We start from the raw sequence: 20,153 nt of genomic DNA on the forward strand, positions 1-20,153 counted from the left end.
ATAACCCAAGTATTTCAAGAAACTTCATCAACGCTATATATATATATATATATATATATATATATATATATATATATATATATATATATATATATATATATATATATATATATATATATATATATATATATATATATATATATATATATATATATATATATATATATATATATTTTTTTTTTTTTTTTTTTTTTTTTTTTTTTCCCCTCAGATAGTTTTCAAGAATGCGATACCTACCATCTGACATCTACGGTGGAGAGTTCTGAGAGCAACAGTGATCCTGATGAAGGTCTACTCATGAGAAAAAGGAGAAAACGTTGTAAGAAAAATCTGCCTGATGACTTTGTCAGCAGTGAAAACTTACATGGTAGGCATACCTGGTCATATTTGAAAACAATTTATGAAAGAAGAAAATCATAACAGTGAATACAACAGCAATACTATTGTTCATTAATAATTAGATTGACAAACTGAGAGAACTGAGAGGTGGGGGATAGCTGGGAAAACACAAAGTGGTTTGGTTAGCAAATTTCTTCAATCTCATTTTTGTCTACAAAGTGTCTGACTGTAAACATTTACAGGTGAAGGGTTTCCCCGGACTATTCACTGACTCCTTTTATTTGTCTTTGACAGCCCCCAACACCAAGCCCTTTCACAGTTTTTTTTTTTTTTCGTGTCTTTGTAATATGTAATGATTTTTCCACAGAAGCTGTCCACATGAAGCCAGCCTCACAGAAGCCACAGGTCACAACCTCTCAAGATAAGGTAGCTTCTGCTCCTTCACAGGTTGTACTTCCAACACCTCCTCCTAAGGTGTCTTTGGATATGCGGTCCACCAGAACCCATGGGATGATGGAGTGCAGTGCAACAAAAGATTCGGTATCCAGCAAGACATCCAAGTCATCTGACAACAGTGATGGCAGTGGCCAGCATGACAGGAGACATCATGACACGCCTTACCAAAAAAGAAACCATGATCGAGGTGACAATCTTGACCACCATGACAGGAGACACCATGACACACCTCACCGAAGAAGAAGCCATGACCAAGGTGACAGTCCCGACCACCATGACACACCTCACCGAAGAGGAAGCCATGACCAAGGTGACAGGAGACACCATGACACACCTCACCGAAGAGGAAGCCATGACCAAGGTGACAGGAGACACCATGACACACCTCACCGAAGAAGAAGCCATGACCAAGGTGACAGGAGACATCATGACACACCATACCGAAGAAGAAGCCATGACCAAGGTGACAGTCCCAACCACCTATCTTACTATAGTGACAGTCCCGACCAGCATGACAAGAGGCACCATGACACATCTTACCGAAGAAGAAGCCATGACCAAGGTGACAGTCCCGACCACCTATCTTACTATAGTGACAGTCCCGACCAGCATGACAAGAGGCACCATGACACACTTTACCGAAGAAGAAGCCATGACCAAGGTGACAGGAGACAGCTTGACACACCTGACCGAAGTGATAGCCCTGGCCAGCAGGAGAGGAGATATGAAAAACACTATCAAAATAGAAGTCATGACCACTATGACTGGGACAATAGACGTGATAGACACAACCAGAGAGGCAACAAGAGCAGGTGTGACCCTTGTAATGACAATCAAAAGAATCACAAAGGTAGCCAGGAAGATGCTGAATCCAGCTTCCCTCTAACTAGTAAGTTCTAATCCTTATCACTATGAGGAATTGTATGTAGTGATTAGTACCCAAAATGACAAAGTTGAACATAACAATATTAAGTACATAGACCTAGTTGATATACCCTGGAACATTATTGCACTGTTATATTCATTACGTATTAGGCTCCGTCCACACTAGCGGGTAAATCCCTCCGGGCACACAGAAGCTTACGTCCACGTGGCAATGCCTGCCTGCCTAGGCCCCTTGAGCCCCAGTCAAGAGACGAGCACCCGTGCAGTCAGGCAGAGGATCTCTTTAATCTGATGAAGACTGCGGTACGACAACATGAGACCACTGATTCTAGCCGGATGGAGGGGTAGACATGACCATCTGGTGTAGCCGTATGTACTTCCCTGGCAAACTGACAGCCATGGATCCAAAGCTCCCAATGTACCTTGTATGTCTGGCAGTGGTGTACTGCCAGGTGCAACGGGCTATGCCCGATGAAATTCCTCATCTTCTGTCACAGGCAGTTTACTCGTCTTTTGCAAAAGTGGAGAAAATGTCGGCGGGCAAACAACTTGCTTTTGCCCGCTAGAGTGGATGGAGCCTTATATTGCATGGCATAGTAGGTAGTTTCCCACAACCATTTTCAGTTTCTCAGTTTTCTAAATATTTAACCCAACTGTCCTTTATATATATGTTTTTTTTTTTTTTTTTTTTTTCACATCTTGGCCACTACGCTTGTTAATGACACTGGCCTATAGTTTAACGGATCCTCTTTACTGCCACCTTTAAAATTGGTTTGATGGTTGCCCTCTTCCAATCCACTGGTATTTTCCCGGCCCTGTGCCAGTGAGACATATCAAGTTACTCAATTTACCCGCTAATTGTTGTATGCACTCTTTTAGCACCCAATTTGATACCCCATTTGGCCCTCCTCACTTTCTTGCATCCAGTTCCTCCAATAGTTTTATAATTTCCTCTGTTAATGTTTGTACCCTTTCCAGTGCCCTTCCAGCCACTGACACTGTATCTATCTCAGCAAACTCCCTCTCCCTTGTGAACACACTTTAGAAACATTTATTTAATACTTCTACTACCTCATTAATATTACCAAACATTTCACCATTCACTTTAACTTTCAGAATCTCATCTCTATTTTTCAGTTTCTTATTTAAAAACTCATAATCACTTATCTACAATATTTTTCTCAAACTTCTTTTTTTCCTGCCTTCTTATTTTGACATATTAATCTCTCTTCCTTTTGTACTCATTCCATAAATCTCCACTACTGTTCCTTGTCCATTTATGCTATGCCCACTCCTTAACTTGCATGGCTTCTGCACACTTTGTTATACCACTCTTCTCTTGATGTGTGTGTGTGTGTATTTTATTTTTCTTGTAATTGGGAAGTTATTTAGCATCCTCAGTTATGTATTATTTTTTTCTTATAGAATTTCAGAAGCGAGTGTTACAACTTCTGCTGGACATCAGGAAAACTGTTTCGGATACGAGCACATGTGGTGGTAAACCAGCTGACACAGCTTGTACTCTTACAATCAAACGGAATAATTCCCTGGAAGAAGTGCAGAATCTAGAGGATGAATTGGTTAATCCCAGTGTGCAACCAGTGCGTCCGCATAGGTGGCTATAATAAGAGAGATATGGTCTCTAATTTGATGTGCAGGTTTATGACCAAAAACCTCATGTGTCAGTATAACATGCTTGGGCAGAGAGGCAAGTTGTCTTTTAGAAAAACAAAGTTATACAATGTGATTCAGGAGAGCGTGCTTAAAAAGTTCTCAGATTCAAATGTGACAGAAATACAAACGATAGTTGCAGCAAAATTGCGTAATGCTCCAAAATTGAAAAATTAAAATTAGCTGATGTAAAATGGTACTTACAATCAGTTAAGATCTGCAAGAATGTTAAAACAAACCAATCTTTGTCTCATGCATGACCTTGGTGAAGTAAAGTATTTTCATACCAAGATGAACTGCAATAGCGCAGTGAAAAATCTAGTCATACCCACTGCCACCAGGAGTCTAACCCGGGTCTCTTGAGTGAGAGCCAGACAGCAAGACCACTACACCACTGTGGTGTAGGGGTCTTGCTGCCTGGCTCTCACTCAAGAGACCCGGGTTCGACTTCTGGTGGCAGTGGGTATGACTAGATAAAGTATTTTCATTTTGTATGTTACTAAAAAAATGCTGGTAAATTTATCTCATGACTGATTGTACACAGATGACCTTATATATTGTAACTATGTGTACATTTCCCTTCCTCTCCCCTCTCTCTCTCTCTTAAAGAAGCTCTTTTTCTATCAGAATGACAAAATTTATTGATGTGTAAACAGTATAAGGGGGGATGTTAGAGAAGCTTAAGAATGAAAGAACCAGGACCGCCGAGAACCGAACCTCAGACAAGCTGTTCCCGCCACCACGCTAACCTGGTCCTGGTTCTTTCAACTTGTCGTTATGGGATTCAAGCTTAAGAATGGTTTTAAGATGTGGAGAGAGACTTACTGCTGTAAAATTTGAACCGATTGGGATATTACCTCATGATATTTATGTGAGATGATATTAATGATCTCAGATTATAAAAGCAAACTAGTATTATTAACAGTGATTTATTTTGTAATTTAGTAATAGATATAACATTTTAATTTATAATTTTGCTTTTGCCTACCACTTAGGTTCCCATGTATTTTTACGTAAATGAAAAAGTATGGAGCTACACAAGTATCAATTCACAAAATGCTTAATTTCATTGACAACTGTGGTCTGTATTGTTTTAAGCATATTGTGTACTTGTGGCAGGCCTGGTATTCTTTGCATATATTCCCCCTGGGGCTACATAGATACTAGAATGTAGCCCTCTCCATGTCGACTGTGTGCCGTAAGAGGCGACTGATTCTGGCCCTGGGTGGGGATCTCTTTTACTAGCCCATAGCAGGTCTTTTTACCGCTTGACATATTTTCCCTTCTCATTTCCCTTTGCTTTCTGTCCATTTTCTTTTACGTTCTCTTACTTTTCCGAGTGGTGGGCTGACTCTTTGTCAGAGTGAGGGTTGGTGTCCTTTACTTCCCATAGCCATTTCTGTCTTTCCCTTGTTCTATATACCTCTACTGTTTAGGGTGACACTAGGCTGGGGATCTGCCCATTCTTCTCTACCTTTTATAGTCCCACTTGTGGCACATGCCCAGGGATAATACTAGGCACAAGTGCCATGGGAACCCATTTATTGAGTCGTGGCCCGGGATGGCGGATGGTCACCCTCACAGTTCAAGGGTGGTTTCTGCTGTTCTGGACCATGGCATGGGGAGGTAATGCATAGGAGCAGGTGTCAGGCTATGGATGGATTGTGGCTAAACAAAGTTTTAATTTTTTGTATTACTGGGATCATCCATTTATATATTGCAGTTATTCTTCATTCAAGTCAGATATCTTGAAAGCCTTTATATATAAAAATGCAAGCACTAACTTTTTTTTTTTTTCATAAAATATGGAAATTATTTTGGTTTTGATATTTTTACAAGGATGAAGATTATTAAATTTATGAAAAAGTGTAAGACTGAAGAATATATATATACACACTTTCTGTATTACTTGTATTTTTTACATGCCTACCTTGTATTCTGAAATTGCACAGTACTGTGGTTGCATTCAACAAGTGTGAAGGCTGCATTATCGTGCTCTACCAGCCTGCCTGTCAACAATGTGCGGTCTCGTAAAAGATATGTTTCTGTTTATAATAGCCTATTCGACTATAGCTTACGTAAATGATACAGAAACATATACTGAGAGACTGGATGCACTGATGACATGCAGATTACCAGAGCACGATAATGCAGCCTTCAAACTTGTTGGAATCAACTACAAAAGCTCAGATAATTCACGGATAAATAAACACATGGATTATTCCACCAGATATTACCGTGTATTACACGTGAATTTGTACACGTGTATTCCACGTGTTCATTTTCACGTGAATTCGATTTTGCATTTTCCATCAAATATCCATGAGTAATCCACGTGCAGGATCCACGTGTATTCCACGTGAATTACGTGACATTTGCCCACTGGGGTGTGTTCCTTTATACACATAACGTAGTTGTTATGAGTGAATCGGCAGATGAGCTTCAAAGTCTGTTGGATGTAGTGGATGGCTATGGTAAAGACTTTGGAGTAAGGTTTAGCAGTGAGAAAAGCAAAGTAATGATTGTGAATAGGTCAGAGGATGAAAGTAATGTGGTATGGAGACTTGGAGAGAATGAGTTGAGACAGGTGCAAGAATACAAGTACTTAGGGATGTGGATGAGTCCTAGTGGGTGCGCAAAGGCAAAGAATGAAAAGATAAGTATGGTAAACCAGTGGGTAGGTCGATTGGGAAGCGCGGCAAGGATGAGAGCAAGTAAGTATGATGTGTTGAGAGAAGTGTGGAAGAGTGTGGCTGTGCCATGTATAATGTATGGTATGGATGTGATTGCATGGAATGAAAGTGAAATTGATAAGTTGGGAGAGGGCCAGAATAGAGTAGCAAGGATGGCACTGAGTGCACCGAGGTGCACAGCAGTTGAAGCCTTGAGAGGTGACATGGGATGGAGCACCTTCAGAGAAAGACTGACAAAAGCCACACTTAGGTACAAGATTAGGCTTGAGAGAGTGGATGATGCAAGAATAGCAAGGAAGGTGTACCTGTGGAATGAAAGTGGAAGCAAATGGAGGAAGAGATGCATCAGAATGACAGACAGGAAAGGATTGCAAGTTGTGTGGGCGATAAGAATGGCTGGTAGGAATCAAAATGAGCGTGAATGGGTGGTAACAAGAGGAGGCAGAGTGGGAGCCGAATGGGATGTGAGAAAATGGAAGAATGAGATAGACAAAGAAGTGAAATGTGTGGGACTGAATGAATGGAAGAATGAGATGGAAAGAAAGAAGATCCTGGAATGGTACAAGGAGAAAGAGGCCCCGAGGTATGAAAGGTGGTATGATGGAAGCCTGGGTGGTGATCTTCTCGTCCGAGCGAGGGCACAGTGTATGGATGTGAATGCAAGGAGTTACAGGTGGTCTGAGTCCCGCAGCAAAGTGTGCCAGATGTGTGACATTGGAGAGGATGAGACGGTGGAACATGTGGTGCTGGAGTGTGTGAAGTATGCCAGAGACAGGAATGAGATGATGCAAGTGATACTGACTGAGTTAGGGCATGATAGGAATGAAAGAGTGGCGAAGACGGGAAAAGAGTGGATGGTGTTGTTGCTGGGACTGTGTAGAGAGGCGAATGAAAGGATGATTGAGGCGGTGAAAGAGTTTCTGGAGAGAATGTGGCGTGCCAGGTGTATGAACAATTAGGATATAGGATGCTGTTCGTTTCTCTTTTTTTTCCCCTTTCTACAGGAGTTGCAGATCCAAAGGCCTGGTTCAGGAGTGATCCTGTGCCACCTGTACCATCAAGATCAAGATCAAGATCAAGTGCCTTGAGAGGTGACGTGGGATGGAGCACCTTCAGAGAAAGACTGACAAAATCCACACTTAGGTACAAGATTAGGCTTGAGAGAATGGATGATGCAAGAATAGCAAGGAAGGTGTACCTGTGGAATGAAAGTGGAAGCAAATGGAGGAAGAGATGCATGAGAATGACAGACAGGAAAGGATTGCAAGTTGTGCGGGCGATAAGAATGGCTGGTAGGAATCAAAATGAGCGTGAATGGGTGGTAACAAGAGGAGGCAGAGTGGGAGCCGAATGGGATGTGAGAAAATGGAAGAATGAGATAGACAAAGAAGTGAAATGTGTGGGACTGAATGAATGGAAGAATGAGATGGAAAGAAAGAAGACCCTGGAATGGTACAAGGAGAAAGAGGCACCGAGGTATGAAAGGTGGTATGATGGAAGCCTGGATGGTGATCTTCTCGTCCGAGCGAGGGCACAGTGTATGGATGTGAATGCAAGGAGTTACAGGTGGTCTGAGTCCCACAGCAAAGTGTGCCAGATGTGTGACATGGGAGAGGATGAGACGGTGGAACATGTGGTGCTGGAGTGTGTGAAGTATGCCAGAGACAGGAATGAGATGATGCAAGTGATACTGACTGAGTTAGGGCATGATAGGAATGAAAGAGTGGAGAATACAGGAAAAGAGTGGATGGTGTTGTTGCTGGGACTGTGTAGAGAGGCGAATGAAAGGATGATTGAGGCGGTGAAAGAGTTTCTGGAGAGAATGTGGCGTGCCAGGTGTATGAACAATTAGGATATAGGATGCTGTTCGTTTCTCTTTTTTTTCCCCCTTTCTACAGGAGTTGCCGATCCAAAGGCCTGGCTCAGGAGTGATCCTGTGCCACCTGTACCATCAAGATCAAGATCAAGTGCCTTGAGAGGTGACATGGGATGGAGCACCTTCAGAGAAAGACTGACAAAAGCCACACTTAGGTACAAGATTAGGCTTGAGAGAATGGATGATGCAAGAATAGCAAGGAAGGTGTACCTGTGGAATGAAAGTGGAAGCAAATGGAGGAAGAGATGCATGAGAATGACAGACAGGAATGGATTGCAAGTTGTGTGGGCGATAAGAATGGCTGGTAGGAATCAAAATGAGCGTGAATGGGTGGTAACAAGGGGAGGCAGAGTGGGAGCCGAATGGGATGTGAGAAAATGGAAGAATGAGATAGACAAAGAAGTGAAATGTGTGGGATTGAATGAATTGAAGAATGAGATGAAAAGAAAGAAGACCTTGGAATGGTACAAGGAGAAAGAGGCCCCGAGGTATGAAAGGTGGTATGATGCAAGCCTGGGTGGTGATCTTCTCTTCCGAGCGAGGGCACAGTGTATGGATGTGAATGCAAGGAGTTACAGGTGGTCTGAGTCCCGCAGCAAAGTGTGCCAGATGTGTGACATGGGAGAGGATGAGACGGTGGAACATGTGGTGCTGGAGTGTGTGAAGTATGCCAGAGACAGGAATGAGATGATGCAAGTGATACTGACTGAGTTAGGGCATGATAGGAATGAAAGAGTGGAGAAGACGGGAAAAGAGTGGATGGTGTTGTTGCTGGGACTGTGTAGAGAGGCGAATGAAAGGATGATTGAGGCGGTGAAAGAGTTTCTGGAGAGAATGTGGCGTGCCAGGTGTATGAACAATTAGGATAGAGGATGCTGTTCGTTTCTCTTTTTTTTTTTCTCCTTCTACATGAGTTGTCGATCCAAAGGCCTGGCTGAGGAGTGATCCTGTGCCACCTGTACCATCAAGATCAAGATCAAGATCAGTGGCTTTGCCTTGCTCTCTGAGTTTTCTCTGAGTTTTGTGGTTTATTTTCTCTTGCCTGTGTGCTGAAATACCCTGAAAATGGTGATGAGCGGGTGTGGTTCATGCGAGGAGAGTGTGGCGAACAGGCAAAGGGCTGTGGCATGCGAGAGATGCATGGCCTGGTTCCATGTAGCCTGTGTGGGCATGAGGGAGGCCAACATGAAGGCACTGGGGTTCGAGCTTCTGGTGTTCCTCTGCAGGGAATGCCTGAGCAAGAGCCTCAATGAGTGGAGGAACCAGGATGAGGAAAAAGAAGAGAGAGTGGAGCAGAGCACCCAGACAGAAAACCTGATGAAAGAGGCAGAAGCACAGACGACGAAGACTGAAGAGAGAAAAGACCAGCAAGAAGTGGTGGAAGTGGCCAGAACAGACAGACGCCCAAGGAAGAAGAGAATGGTAATCAAGAAAGCCCCAGTACGTGTCATTGGAGACAGCATGGTAAGGAAGACTCCCGACTTTGTGAGAAGGGAAATTGAGTGCACCAGCATGGGAGGTGCTAAGATGCAAGACGTCAAGAGGAAAGTCAAGGAAGAAGTGCAAGAAATGGAAGAGAGAAGCCTGCTAGTTATCCAAGGAGGAGGAGGAGGCAACAACTTAGTAGAGGCAGGTGCTGAAGACACAGTAAAGGAAGTGATAGAAGCAGTGAGGGCAGCAAAAGAAAAGAAGATGTGTGTGGCTGTGGTGGGGGTCCTGCGGCACCCACGGGAAGGAGTGCAGTATGAGAAGGTCAGAAGAGAAACGAACCGCAATATATGCATGGAACTCATGAAGGTCAAGATGGAATGGATGGCAGAGAAAAAAGGCAACATGAGGTTCCTGGACATGGATGGGATCCTCAACCAGGACAAATTCTTCGGGAGAGACAGGGTCCACCTCAACCACAACGGGAATGAGAGGCTAGGACGTCGACTGGCCGAGTGGATGAGGGCGAGGCAGGTGTGTTGGTTGTGTGGACGACGCATGACGAGGAGGACCCACTGATGTCAGCGAACATGGAAGAAAAGAGACTAACCAGGCAAGTAAATGTGTGAAGATTGGCTGTATGAATGTGAGAGGATGGGGTGTGGGCAAGTTTGAGGATGTATGCAAGGAGCTCAGGGAGTGGAGGTTCGACTTAGTTGGGCTCACTGAGACTCACCTGAGAGATGATGTACGAATGGAGGGATGCGAGTATGTTATGATCGGAAAGGGGTGTAAGGCACAGGAAACACTGGGAGGAGGCGTAGCCCTACCCTACAAGAAAGAAAGAGGACTGAAAGTAGAGGAGATTGATGTGGGGGAGTGTACAAGTAGTGACGATGTGCTTGCAGTCAGAGTGGAATGCATGGATGGTCGTGGCAGACCAGAGAAGGTGGTACTGGTGGTAGCATACATGACTGTCATGAGTGAAAGAGCAGAGAGGGAAAATAGGAGGAAGTATGACATACTTAAGAAAGTTGTGAGAGAGCATGGAGAGGAGAGAGTGCTAGTTATGGGTGACATGAATGCACATGTGGGAATACTGGGGGAACAGGTGAACAGGAATAGTGAAATGCTTGGAGAGTTTGTTGATGAACTGGAGCTGGAAAATCTGAATGTTACTTTGGCTGAGGGGTGTGTGACTTGGAGTGCAAGAGAGCAGGAATCGGCAATTGACTACGTGTTGGTGAATGGAAGAATGCGTGAAATTGTGTCGCATATGTGGATAGATGAGGATGGTTTGGTTGATATTGTGTCTGATCACAACATGCTGGTTGTGGAGTGCTTGATGCAAGGTGGGAATGAAGTGAAAGTGGCAAGTAAGAAAAAGAAGTGGAGACTGAGAGATGTAGGGTGGGAGAACTTTCAGGTTGATCTGAGTGAGAGAAGCTGGGACGACGAAAAAGTGCATGACGTGGAGCATCTGAATGAGAAACTGGTTGAGGACGTGAGGGGTGCTGCTGAGAACCAGACAGGGTTTGTGAGAGTAGGTAGAAGAAAGAATGTATGTAAACCATGGTGGAATGATGAAATCAGAGTGGCTAGGAAGGAGTGAAAGAGAATGAGTAGACAGTGTAGATGGCTGAGGAAAAAGAGGCATGAAAGCGATGAGGCAGAGAATGAGTATCAGAATGCATGGGCAACGTATGTGAAACAGCAGCGGTTGACAAGATGAATGATAATGAATGCTAAAGTGAAGAGTGAAAGGAGTGTGATTCAATCTTTAACGGAGAAAGGTATGGAAGGTGGCCGTGAATGGTACAAGTTCATGAGAGGTGAGGATATGTCAGACAGTGTTGGTGTGGAGAGTCTAAAAGTGGATGGTGTAGTTATAACAGAGAAGGATGGAATCAGGGAGGCAATCAAAGGGTTCTGGGAAGAAGTAGGTGGGATAGGTGAGATGTTTAGTGTGAGAGAAGGATGTGTAACACTGGAAAGGAAGAATGCAGATGAACTGGATGAAAGAATCAGTAGGGATGAAGTGGAGAGGTGTGTGAGAAGGCAGAAGAATGGCAAGGCAGCAGGTGCAGATGATATACCCTATGAGTTCTGCAAGAATGGTGGGGAGGTAGTGATAGACAGAATGACTGAGTTATTCAACCGAGTGTGGGATGAAGAGAGAGTGCCAAGAAAGTGGAATGAGAGCCGAGTGTGTCTGTTGCATAAGGGGGGATTTAAGAATAAGAATGAGCTGAAGAACTACAGGCCAATTGCATTAGTGAATACAATAGGTAAAGTTTTCAGTGCAGTGTTGAATGAGAGACTGTGTAAATGGATTGAGAGAGCTGGAGTGCTGGGTAAAGAACAGAATGGTTTTCGTAGGGATAGGAGAGCTGAGGACAATATGTTTGTGGTGAATGAAATGATTGAGAAGAAAAAGAAGGATGGCGATAAATTGTACCTAGGTTTTCTGGATATAGAGAAAGCTTATGATAGAGTGAGCAGAGAAATGCTAGGTAGAGTCTTAGAAAAGATTGGATTGAGTCCAAAGATAGTTAACATAGTGCAGAGTGCAAAGAGTTGGAGACACAGAGCATAAAGAGAGGCGTAAGACAGGGATATGTGATGTCCCCTGGTCTCTTCAACTACTACAGTGAAATCATAATGAGGGATTTAAGAGATATGGAAGGAGTAAAAGTGGGAGGCACCAACATCAACAACATAAGATATGCAGACGATACAGTGCTGCTGGCAGAATCCCAAGACAAACTGCAAGACCTGGTTAACACACTAAATAAATCAAGCAGACAGAGAGGCCTAACAATTAACAAAAAGAAAACAGAAGTGATGGTAGTATTGAAAGAGGAGCAACCACCACAAATAAATATATTACTTGATGCAGAACCCCTCAAACAAACAGACAACTTTAATTATTTTGGAAGCACGATCACATGTGATGGGAAATGTGAAATGGATATAAAGAAGAGAATAGTACTTGCAAAGAATGCATCTGGCAAGATTAGAAACTTGGTGACGAATGTTAAAGTATCAATGGGTACAAGAAGAAGGTTTGTGAAATGTTTTATATGGTCAGTTTTGTTGTACAGCTGTGAGTCCTGGATAATGAGAAAGACAGATGAACAAAGACTTCAAGCAGCTGAGATGTGGTTCTGGAGAAGGATACTTAAGATATCTTGGACAGAAAGAAGAACAAATGAAGAAGTGTTGCAAGGGGTGGGTGTTGAAAGAGAGTTGATGTGTACAGTTAGGAGTAGACAGAAGTGTGGAAGAGTGTGGCTTTGCCAAGTATAATGTATGGTATGGATGTGATTGTATGGAATGAAAATGAAATTAATAAGTTAGAAGTGGGCCAGAATAGAGTAGCAAGGATGATACTGAGTGCACCAAGGTGCACAGCAATTGAAGCCTCGAGAGGTGATATGGGATGGAGCACCTTTAGGGAAAGACTCGCAAAAAGCCACACTTAGGTGCAAGATTAGGCTTGAGAGAATGGATGATGCAAGAATAGCAAGGAAGGTGTACCCGTGGAATGAAAGTGAAAGCAAATGGAGGAAGAGGTGCACGAGAATGACAGACAGAAGTGGATTACAAGTTGTGTGGGCGATAAGAATGGCTGGGAGGAATCAAAATGAGCGTGAATGGGTGGTAACAAGAGAGGCAGAGTGGGAGCTGAATGGGATGTGAGAAAATAGAAGAATAAGATAGACAAAGAAGTGAAATGTGTAGGACTGAATGAATTGAAGAATGAGATGGAAAGAAAGAAGACCCTGGAATGGTACAAGGAGAAAGGCCCCGAGGTATGAAAGGTGGTATGATGGAAGCCTGGGTGGTGATCTTTTCTTCCGAGCGAGGGATGTGAACGTAAAGTCTGGTTCCGCAGCAAAGTGTGCCAGATGTGTGATGTGGGAGGTGATGAAACGGTGGAACATGTGGTGCTGGAATGTGTGAGGTATGCCAGAGACAGGAATGAGATGATGCAAGTGATACTGACTGAATTAGGCCATGATAGGAATTAAAAAAGTGGAGAAGACAGGAAAGGAGTGGATGGTGTTGTTGCTGGGACTGTGTAGAGAGGCGAATGAAAGAATGATTGAGGCCGTGAAAGAGATTCTGGAGAGAATGTGGCGTGCCAGATCTAAGAAAAATTAGTGTAGAGGATGCTGTTCGTTTATCTCTTTTTTTTTTTTTTTTTTTTCCCCTTTCTACAGGAGTTGCCGATCCAAAGGCCTGGCTTAGGAGTGATCCCGAGCCACCTGTACCATCATGATCATGATCAAGATCGAGCCTCAACCACTGGAAGCAAATGGAGGAAGAGATGCATGAGAATGACAGTCAGGAATGGATTGCAAGTTGTGTGGGCGATAAAAATGGCTGGGAGGAATCAAAATGAGCATGAATGGGTGGTAACAAGAGGAGGCAGAGTGGGAGCCGAATGGGATGTGAGAAAATGGAAGAATGAGATAGACAAAGAAGTGAAATGTGTGGGACTGAATGAATGGAAGAATGAGATGGAAAGAAAGAAGACCCTGGAATGGTACAAGGAGAAAGAGGCCCCGAGGTATGAAAGGAGGTATGATGGAAGCCTGGGCCGTGATCTTTCCTTCTGAGCGAGGGCACAGTGTATAGATGTGAATGCAAGGAATTACAGGTAGTCTGAGTCCGGCAGCAAAGTGTGCCAGATGTGACACTGGAGAGAATGAGACGGTGGAACATGTGGTGCTGGAGTGTGTTAAGTATGCTAGAGACAGGAATGAGATGATACAAGTGATACCGACTCAGTTAGGGCATGATAGGAATGAAAGAGTGGAGAAGACAGGAAAGGGATGGATGGTGTTGTTGCTGGGATTGTGTAGAGAGGCGAATGAAAGGATGATTGAGGCGGTGAAAGAGTTTCTGGAGAGAATGTGGCGTGCCAGATGTATGAACAATTAGGATAGAGGATGCTGTTCGTTTCTCTTTTTTTTCCCCCCCTTCTACAGGAGTTGCCGATCCAAAGGCCTGGCTCAGGAGTTATCCTGTACCATCTAGATCAAGATCAAGATCGAGGCTCCTTGAAGTTTAAGTTATTTAGAAGTGAATTGTTGATCTTCCAGGCCTTGTGATATTGTCAGTTGAATTAAAGTAATCATATAGGGCTGATTCTTTTTTTTTTTTTTTTCTGATGGAAGAAAAGAGATGGGAGGACACATTGGTTATTCTTGTTTAATGGTTGTTACATTTCAAAAACAGGCATATAGTAATATGCCGTAGCCTGGCTAGGACATTCTGGGTTAAAATGATGCCTGATGTTGGCTAATATGACTAGTAAAACTTGCTGCATGGTACTGTACATAGGGAAGTTATGAAATGAAATCCTTAGGCGTCTTGTTGCTAGTATTTTCACTCAGTTTCCGCGTTCTGGATTTGTTCATAGGTATCCCTATTTATTATCCTGTTCTGTTTAGACAGACTACAAGTATTATAATGTAACGAAATGTGGTCTGTTACACTATGTAACACGATTTTTGTCTTTGACAGCAAGTGTTATTTTCCAACTCTTTTTATTGCAAAACGATAGAAAATGTCAAACTTTGCTTTTGTAGCTTTTAGAATGATTTTCTTGCCCCAAAATAGTTAAATTTCACCATTTTCACCATTTTTGGACAGAAAACAAAAATATATTCAAATGACAAAAATTTATTTTAAAACTTCTAAAACTATTTTTTTAGGATTAAAAATTAACAGTTTTTCTTGATTTGCGTGAATGCAACAAATCACTTTCACATATAAACCCCCAAATATAGTCTCCCATCATGTTTATGTTTTCGATTAAGGATCCCTGATATCTGTTCAAAGTTCATTATATCTTGGCAGAAACGCTCCCCTTGTTCCTCTGAATATGCTCCCATATTCTTCTTGAAGTTGCCTAGGTGAGCATCTTGGATATGGACCTTCAAGGACATTCTGCAGTTAATCTCACCATAGCTTTTCACTAAAGCTTCAACCAGTTCTATATAGTTAGTTATCAGCCTTGTTGTTGCCAAGAAAGTTTTGTACTACAGCAATAAAACACTCCCAAATTTTTTTCTCTTCTGTGAGCTTCTATAGAAATTATGAGCACACCATAATTTTCCTTACTTGTGGTCCATTGAAGATACCAGCTTTCACCTTTGCTTCTGAAAGCTTAGGAAAGAAGTCTTGAAGATATCTGAAGGCAACAGATTCCTTGTCAAGAGCTGTAACAAACTATTTCATGAGACCCAGTTTGATGTGTAATGGAAGAAACAAAACCTTTTGAGGATCCACCAATGGCTCATGTTTGATATTGTGTGCTCCCTCTGTAGTGTCAGTCTTTGGAGGCCAATGCTTTCTCTGATAATGTGCTGCTCTGTCTCTACTGTCACAAAGGTAAAGAAAACAGGGATTCTTGGTAAAACCTCATTGTAGTCCCATCAAGAAAGCCACCATCTTGAAGTCTCCAATAACTTCCCAGCAATACTTGTTGCAGCTCAAAGTTTCCAGTAGAAGCTTTACACTGCTGTAGTTCTCCTTAAGATGCACGGAATGAACAAGAGGCAGAGATGGATACTTGTTTCCATTGTGCAGAAGCACAGCTTTCAGCTTAGCAGAATGCATTTGGAGAATGAATGCAATCTCTTGTGATGTGTCGTCTCAGGCAGGCAAAGCAGAACTGATTGGTGGTCTGCAAGCCCCTAATTTTATATGTCAAGCAGTACTGTAGAGTATTCTTAGTCTTTCTAGAATGTGTTCCAGAATGTTCTGCATCAGTCTCAACAATTGTTATTATTATGTATTTCATATATCCATCCCACATGTGTGTGTTCATAGATTCATCCCAAGTGTGCCCATGTCCAGCCAGCCTATTCTATTTTAACCTTTCTCCTCCTTCTCTACCTCTCAAGGGAATTTCACAACCACTTCCAGTCCTTAAGGAAAACACCTGTGTTCGCTCTCAGGCCTCGCTGGTCATTGGCTAAAATAACAAGCTCTTCCATTGGCCCTTTCACCTCATTTCCTGGCACCTCATTGGTCATTTCTTCTCCCCAAAAACCAAAACGTGATCCACTTAGCTCAGATAAATACAGCCCGCATGGTAATGAATTCTCAGTTCAGTTCTGAGTCAAGTCCTAGTCAAGTCACGAAGTCAGTCTTGGTCTCTCACTTAGTTCTGCTCAGTCACAGTCAGTCAGTCTGCTCAGTCATCATTTCATATCACTTCAGAGAGAGAGAGAGGAAACATTCAATTGTCACGTTATAATCTCGTCTTGAGTCAGGTGTGTACACTTTCTGCTATTAAATCAAGAAGAACTCTCATCATACATATCATTTACTTGCACACATCAACTATATCAACTTATACCCACCACCTCCAAGCTACCAGAAATACCAAGCTCACTACCGGTCCTCCATGCTACCAACACACCAAGCTCCTCATCTAATCCAGCAGTAGCAAGCATCATCAACCAGGCAAGTACTTCATCTAAACTCAGAACAGTAGTAGAGTGGAGAGGCATCAAATCTAAAACAAGTGGTGATTTTTCATAAAAAATTAAAACAAGTGGTGGTCAGCGGTGTTGTGTGATCGAAGACACATGAATTCACAAGAAAACACTGAGAGACTAGTATCAAGGCCTATCGCAGGCAAGTTGCAAGGCTGATATGGTCTCTCTCTCTCTATTTATCTAATTTTCTTTCGGTCTATTTGTCTGTCTGCCTATCTGTCTCCTGACGTCTGTCTGTCTGTCTGTCTGACTGTCAGTGTTTATATCATTTCCTTCTGTCTTTCATTATCATTTGTTGTTGGCTGTGTTATCATTTTGTATACTATTCTGCGTTATATTGTGTGATGTGTTTTCATATTGTGTGTTTTTTTTTATATTTTTGTGCCTTTTACTCCTTGATTATCTGTACACTTCACATTGTTTATGCAAACATGCTCACAGTCTTTATTACCTGCCACAATATTTACTGAAACCACCGCTGCTCCTCATATCACCTTCATACATGAATCTCATCACCTTCCTAATTTTTCTGGTACTGGCACAGAGACTTCATCAGTTTATTCAAAGAATTGAGGAAGAATGCACTCCACGTGCAGCCACATCTGATAAGGAAAAAAATATTCATTTTAAAATCACGCATCTGTCACTATCCTTCAAGTCTTGCTGGCCTGTTGGTGAATTCAAACAAATTTGCTTCTCCCAGCACCTTTGATGACTTCACCACTCACCTCAGAAATCATTTCCAGAATCATTCTAAGCTTGTAACCACCCATTCTCTTCTCAAACTCTAGAAATTTATCTCACAGCATGTCCGCTCACACACTAATCCTTACAAGCCAGAAAACATTGCTTCCTCTCTGAGCTCAGAATTAATCACTCAAATTGGTTTACAAATGACCTCACATCATTATTCCTCGGTAATCGTAAGTGAAATATTCAATAGTTTTCTATTTGCATGAAAACGTGTAATATGTGTAAGTAGTATCAGTATTCAATGCTATATTACGCACCAAAGCCGATGCTCAATTGTTAGTAGAGTGTGGTTAACCCACTGGTCGCCTGCGGGCATCACTCACAGCCAAGTCGCGCTCAAAGACGGGCAAGGATGGTGACTGAGGTAAATACTTTAATTTTGTAGTAAAAACTGATTGTCATAGTGCCAAGTATTGCATGTATTGTTAATGAAGATTGTAATATGTTGAAAGTGTTTACTATCAGTGTATAATGTTATTTTGTAAGAAATTGAGACCGAGAACTTGTTCGCAGTTCTTACGGTCATGCCTACTTCATCAATAAACGTCAGAGAGAGAACTGCCTTTCCTCGACCCTACGACGATGGGTGTGATCAGTAAAACAGATCACCTGAGAGCTAATGAAGCCCTGCCAGTGTGGCTACACTCCCAATTTCCAGGTCGCAAGTGACATCGAATTCCACAGATCAGATTGCATATATGATGTCTGTAAACTTATTTCTAATAAGCGCCCCCTTCCCACCTCTGGACCTGTTCAGGCTGCTCGCTGCTTCCTCATCTGACTCATTCATCTCTCCTTATCATCTACCTTTCCGTTCTTTCTCTCCTTCTCGTGAACGTTACATTAGATGCACATCCCCTTCATCACAATATCAGTACACTTGATCGAAATCGAGATCAAGAAATTATATCTGCAACTGTTGCAAGCTGCCTGGTCATGTTCTCACGCAGTGTTGGGTTGTTCTCAATAGTTCAGGAAGACACTCCTTCAATCCTGAAGCATTCTGTTCCTTCCACAAAAGGGTAGATAATTTCTCACAAGACTGCAGGCATTATCATGCACAGTCTCAGGCTCCATCATTGGAAAACTCTTCATGCCCTTCTCTGACCAATTTATCATAACATTATCCATCCTGAAGGCTTCACCTTTTTTTTTTTTTTTTTTTTATGCTTGTAGAAAGATTGATAATGTTTTGGACAGAAGTAAAAGAAAAACAATTGAAGGAAAGTAGTAATTTAAAGATTGTGGGCAGACCACGTTGCTATTTTAAAAAAATGAGTAATATATATATATATATATATATATATATATATATATATATATATATATATATATATATATATATATATATATATATATATATATATATATATTTCTTTTTTTTTTAAATAAAAAGGGAAGGTGAAGAAAACAAGTCACAAGTTAAAGAAAAAGTGGATGGGAAGAGAAGGGGTGAAACAAAGTAAGAGAAAGATAGACTGTGGGATTACCACGGTGCTTATATATATATATACGAGTATATATATATATATATATATATATATATATATATATATATATATATATATATATATATATATATATATATATATATATATATATATCTTCACTCCTTATGCGCCTAAACATCGTACAAAGCACGAGGTATGCTTCACACATCCTCCAAACTCAATTAACATTCGATATGCTGAATTATTCAGTGGTATTCTCACAGATGTTATGTGTCACTTTGTATCATACAAGGCCTTCTTTGACACGAGTGCTGCAATTAACCCTATCAAAATGGATGTATTTCGGAAACTCTCTTCCTCTTTTCAGGATCACATCACTACATTACTTCCTTATATAAATCTCAGTGGTATATCTGGGAAAATTATCTTAATTCACGGGAAAGTACTCTTATCACTGTCTATCACCCCAGGAACCAAACATATGTGATTATTTTTATATTGTATCTGATGTATCTTTTAATGCTGATTTTCTCATAGGCTTTAACACCATGTGCAAATTTGACTTCAGTCTTTTCCCTGCCATCAATGAAATCACTCAAGGGGATATTTATGTTCCTACTGCTCTTCCCTCTGATACTTCCTCTCTTGCTGGTGTAGTGACATCTGTTGCAACTCTTCCTTCTACTAGCGATCAGTTGTTATCTACACGGGATTCTTGTGTTATGTCATCTAATTTGCCTGTCTCACAGCCTCATTCTCATTCACCTTCCCAGTCAGACCACGGTGTAACTCCTTGTAAACACATTTTGCTAGCAAATCCGGTAATGCTATCTGAATGTGCTTTATATTTTGTAAACGATAAGGTTAAATCTGCTGTATCAGGCACTGATATCCTCTGTTATGCACAACAATCTCCATGCAAAGGTGTTGAGTTAGAATCCATTCTAACCACAATCGATGACAATGGATTCTGCAAAATCAGGCTGAAAAATGTCACATCTACACCTGTCAAGCTCAAAGCAGGTGTGCTACTCAGAGAAGCCTTGCCTTACTCTGAGAAAGTTGTAATCTTGGATGATTT

The 20,153-nt window shown here is 41.8% G+C and overlaps 1 protein-coding gene across 1 annotated transcript; it reads left to right on the top strand.

The window, feature by feature from the left end:
* The first annotated feature begins 204 nt into the window (after positions 1–204).
* LOC135109070 (uncharacterized) lies at positions 205–5,256 on the top strand. The gene is made up of 3 exons (XM_064020105.1): positions 205–367; positions 707–1,684; positions 3,106–5,256. Exons 1-3 carry the CDS (start codon positions 298–300, stop codon positions 3,303–3,305), a joined length of 1,248 nt encoding a protein of 415 aa, XP_063876175.1. The 5' UTR covers positions 205–297; the 3' UTR covers positions 3,306–5,256.
* The last annotated feature ends 14,897 nt before the right edge of the window (positions 5,257–20,153 follow it).

The sequence above is a fragment of the Scylla paramamosain genome, chromosome 18, assembly GCF_035594125.1.
Source record: "Scylla paramamosain isolate STU-SP2022 chromosome 18, ASM3559412v1, whole genome shotgun sequence".
NCBI lineage: Eukaryota > Metazoa > Arthropoda > Malacostraca > Decapoda > Portunidae > Scylla > Scylla paramamosain.

Excerpts from the sequence above, each read along its gene's own strand:
- LOC135109070 (XM_064020105.1), top strand. The coding sequence starts at position 298 with ATGAGAAAAAGGAGAAAACGTTGTAAGAAAAATCTGCCTGATGACTTT. Across the intron at positions 368-706 it reads CAGCAGTGAAAACTTACATG|AAGCTGTCCACATGAAGCCA; the intron begins GTAGGCATACCT and ends ATTTTTCCACAG. Across the intron at positions 1,685-3,105 it reads ATCCAGCTTCCCTCTAACTA|AATTTCAGAAGCGAGTGTTA; the intron begins GTAAGTTCTAAT and ends TTTTTCTTATAG.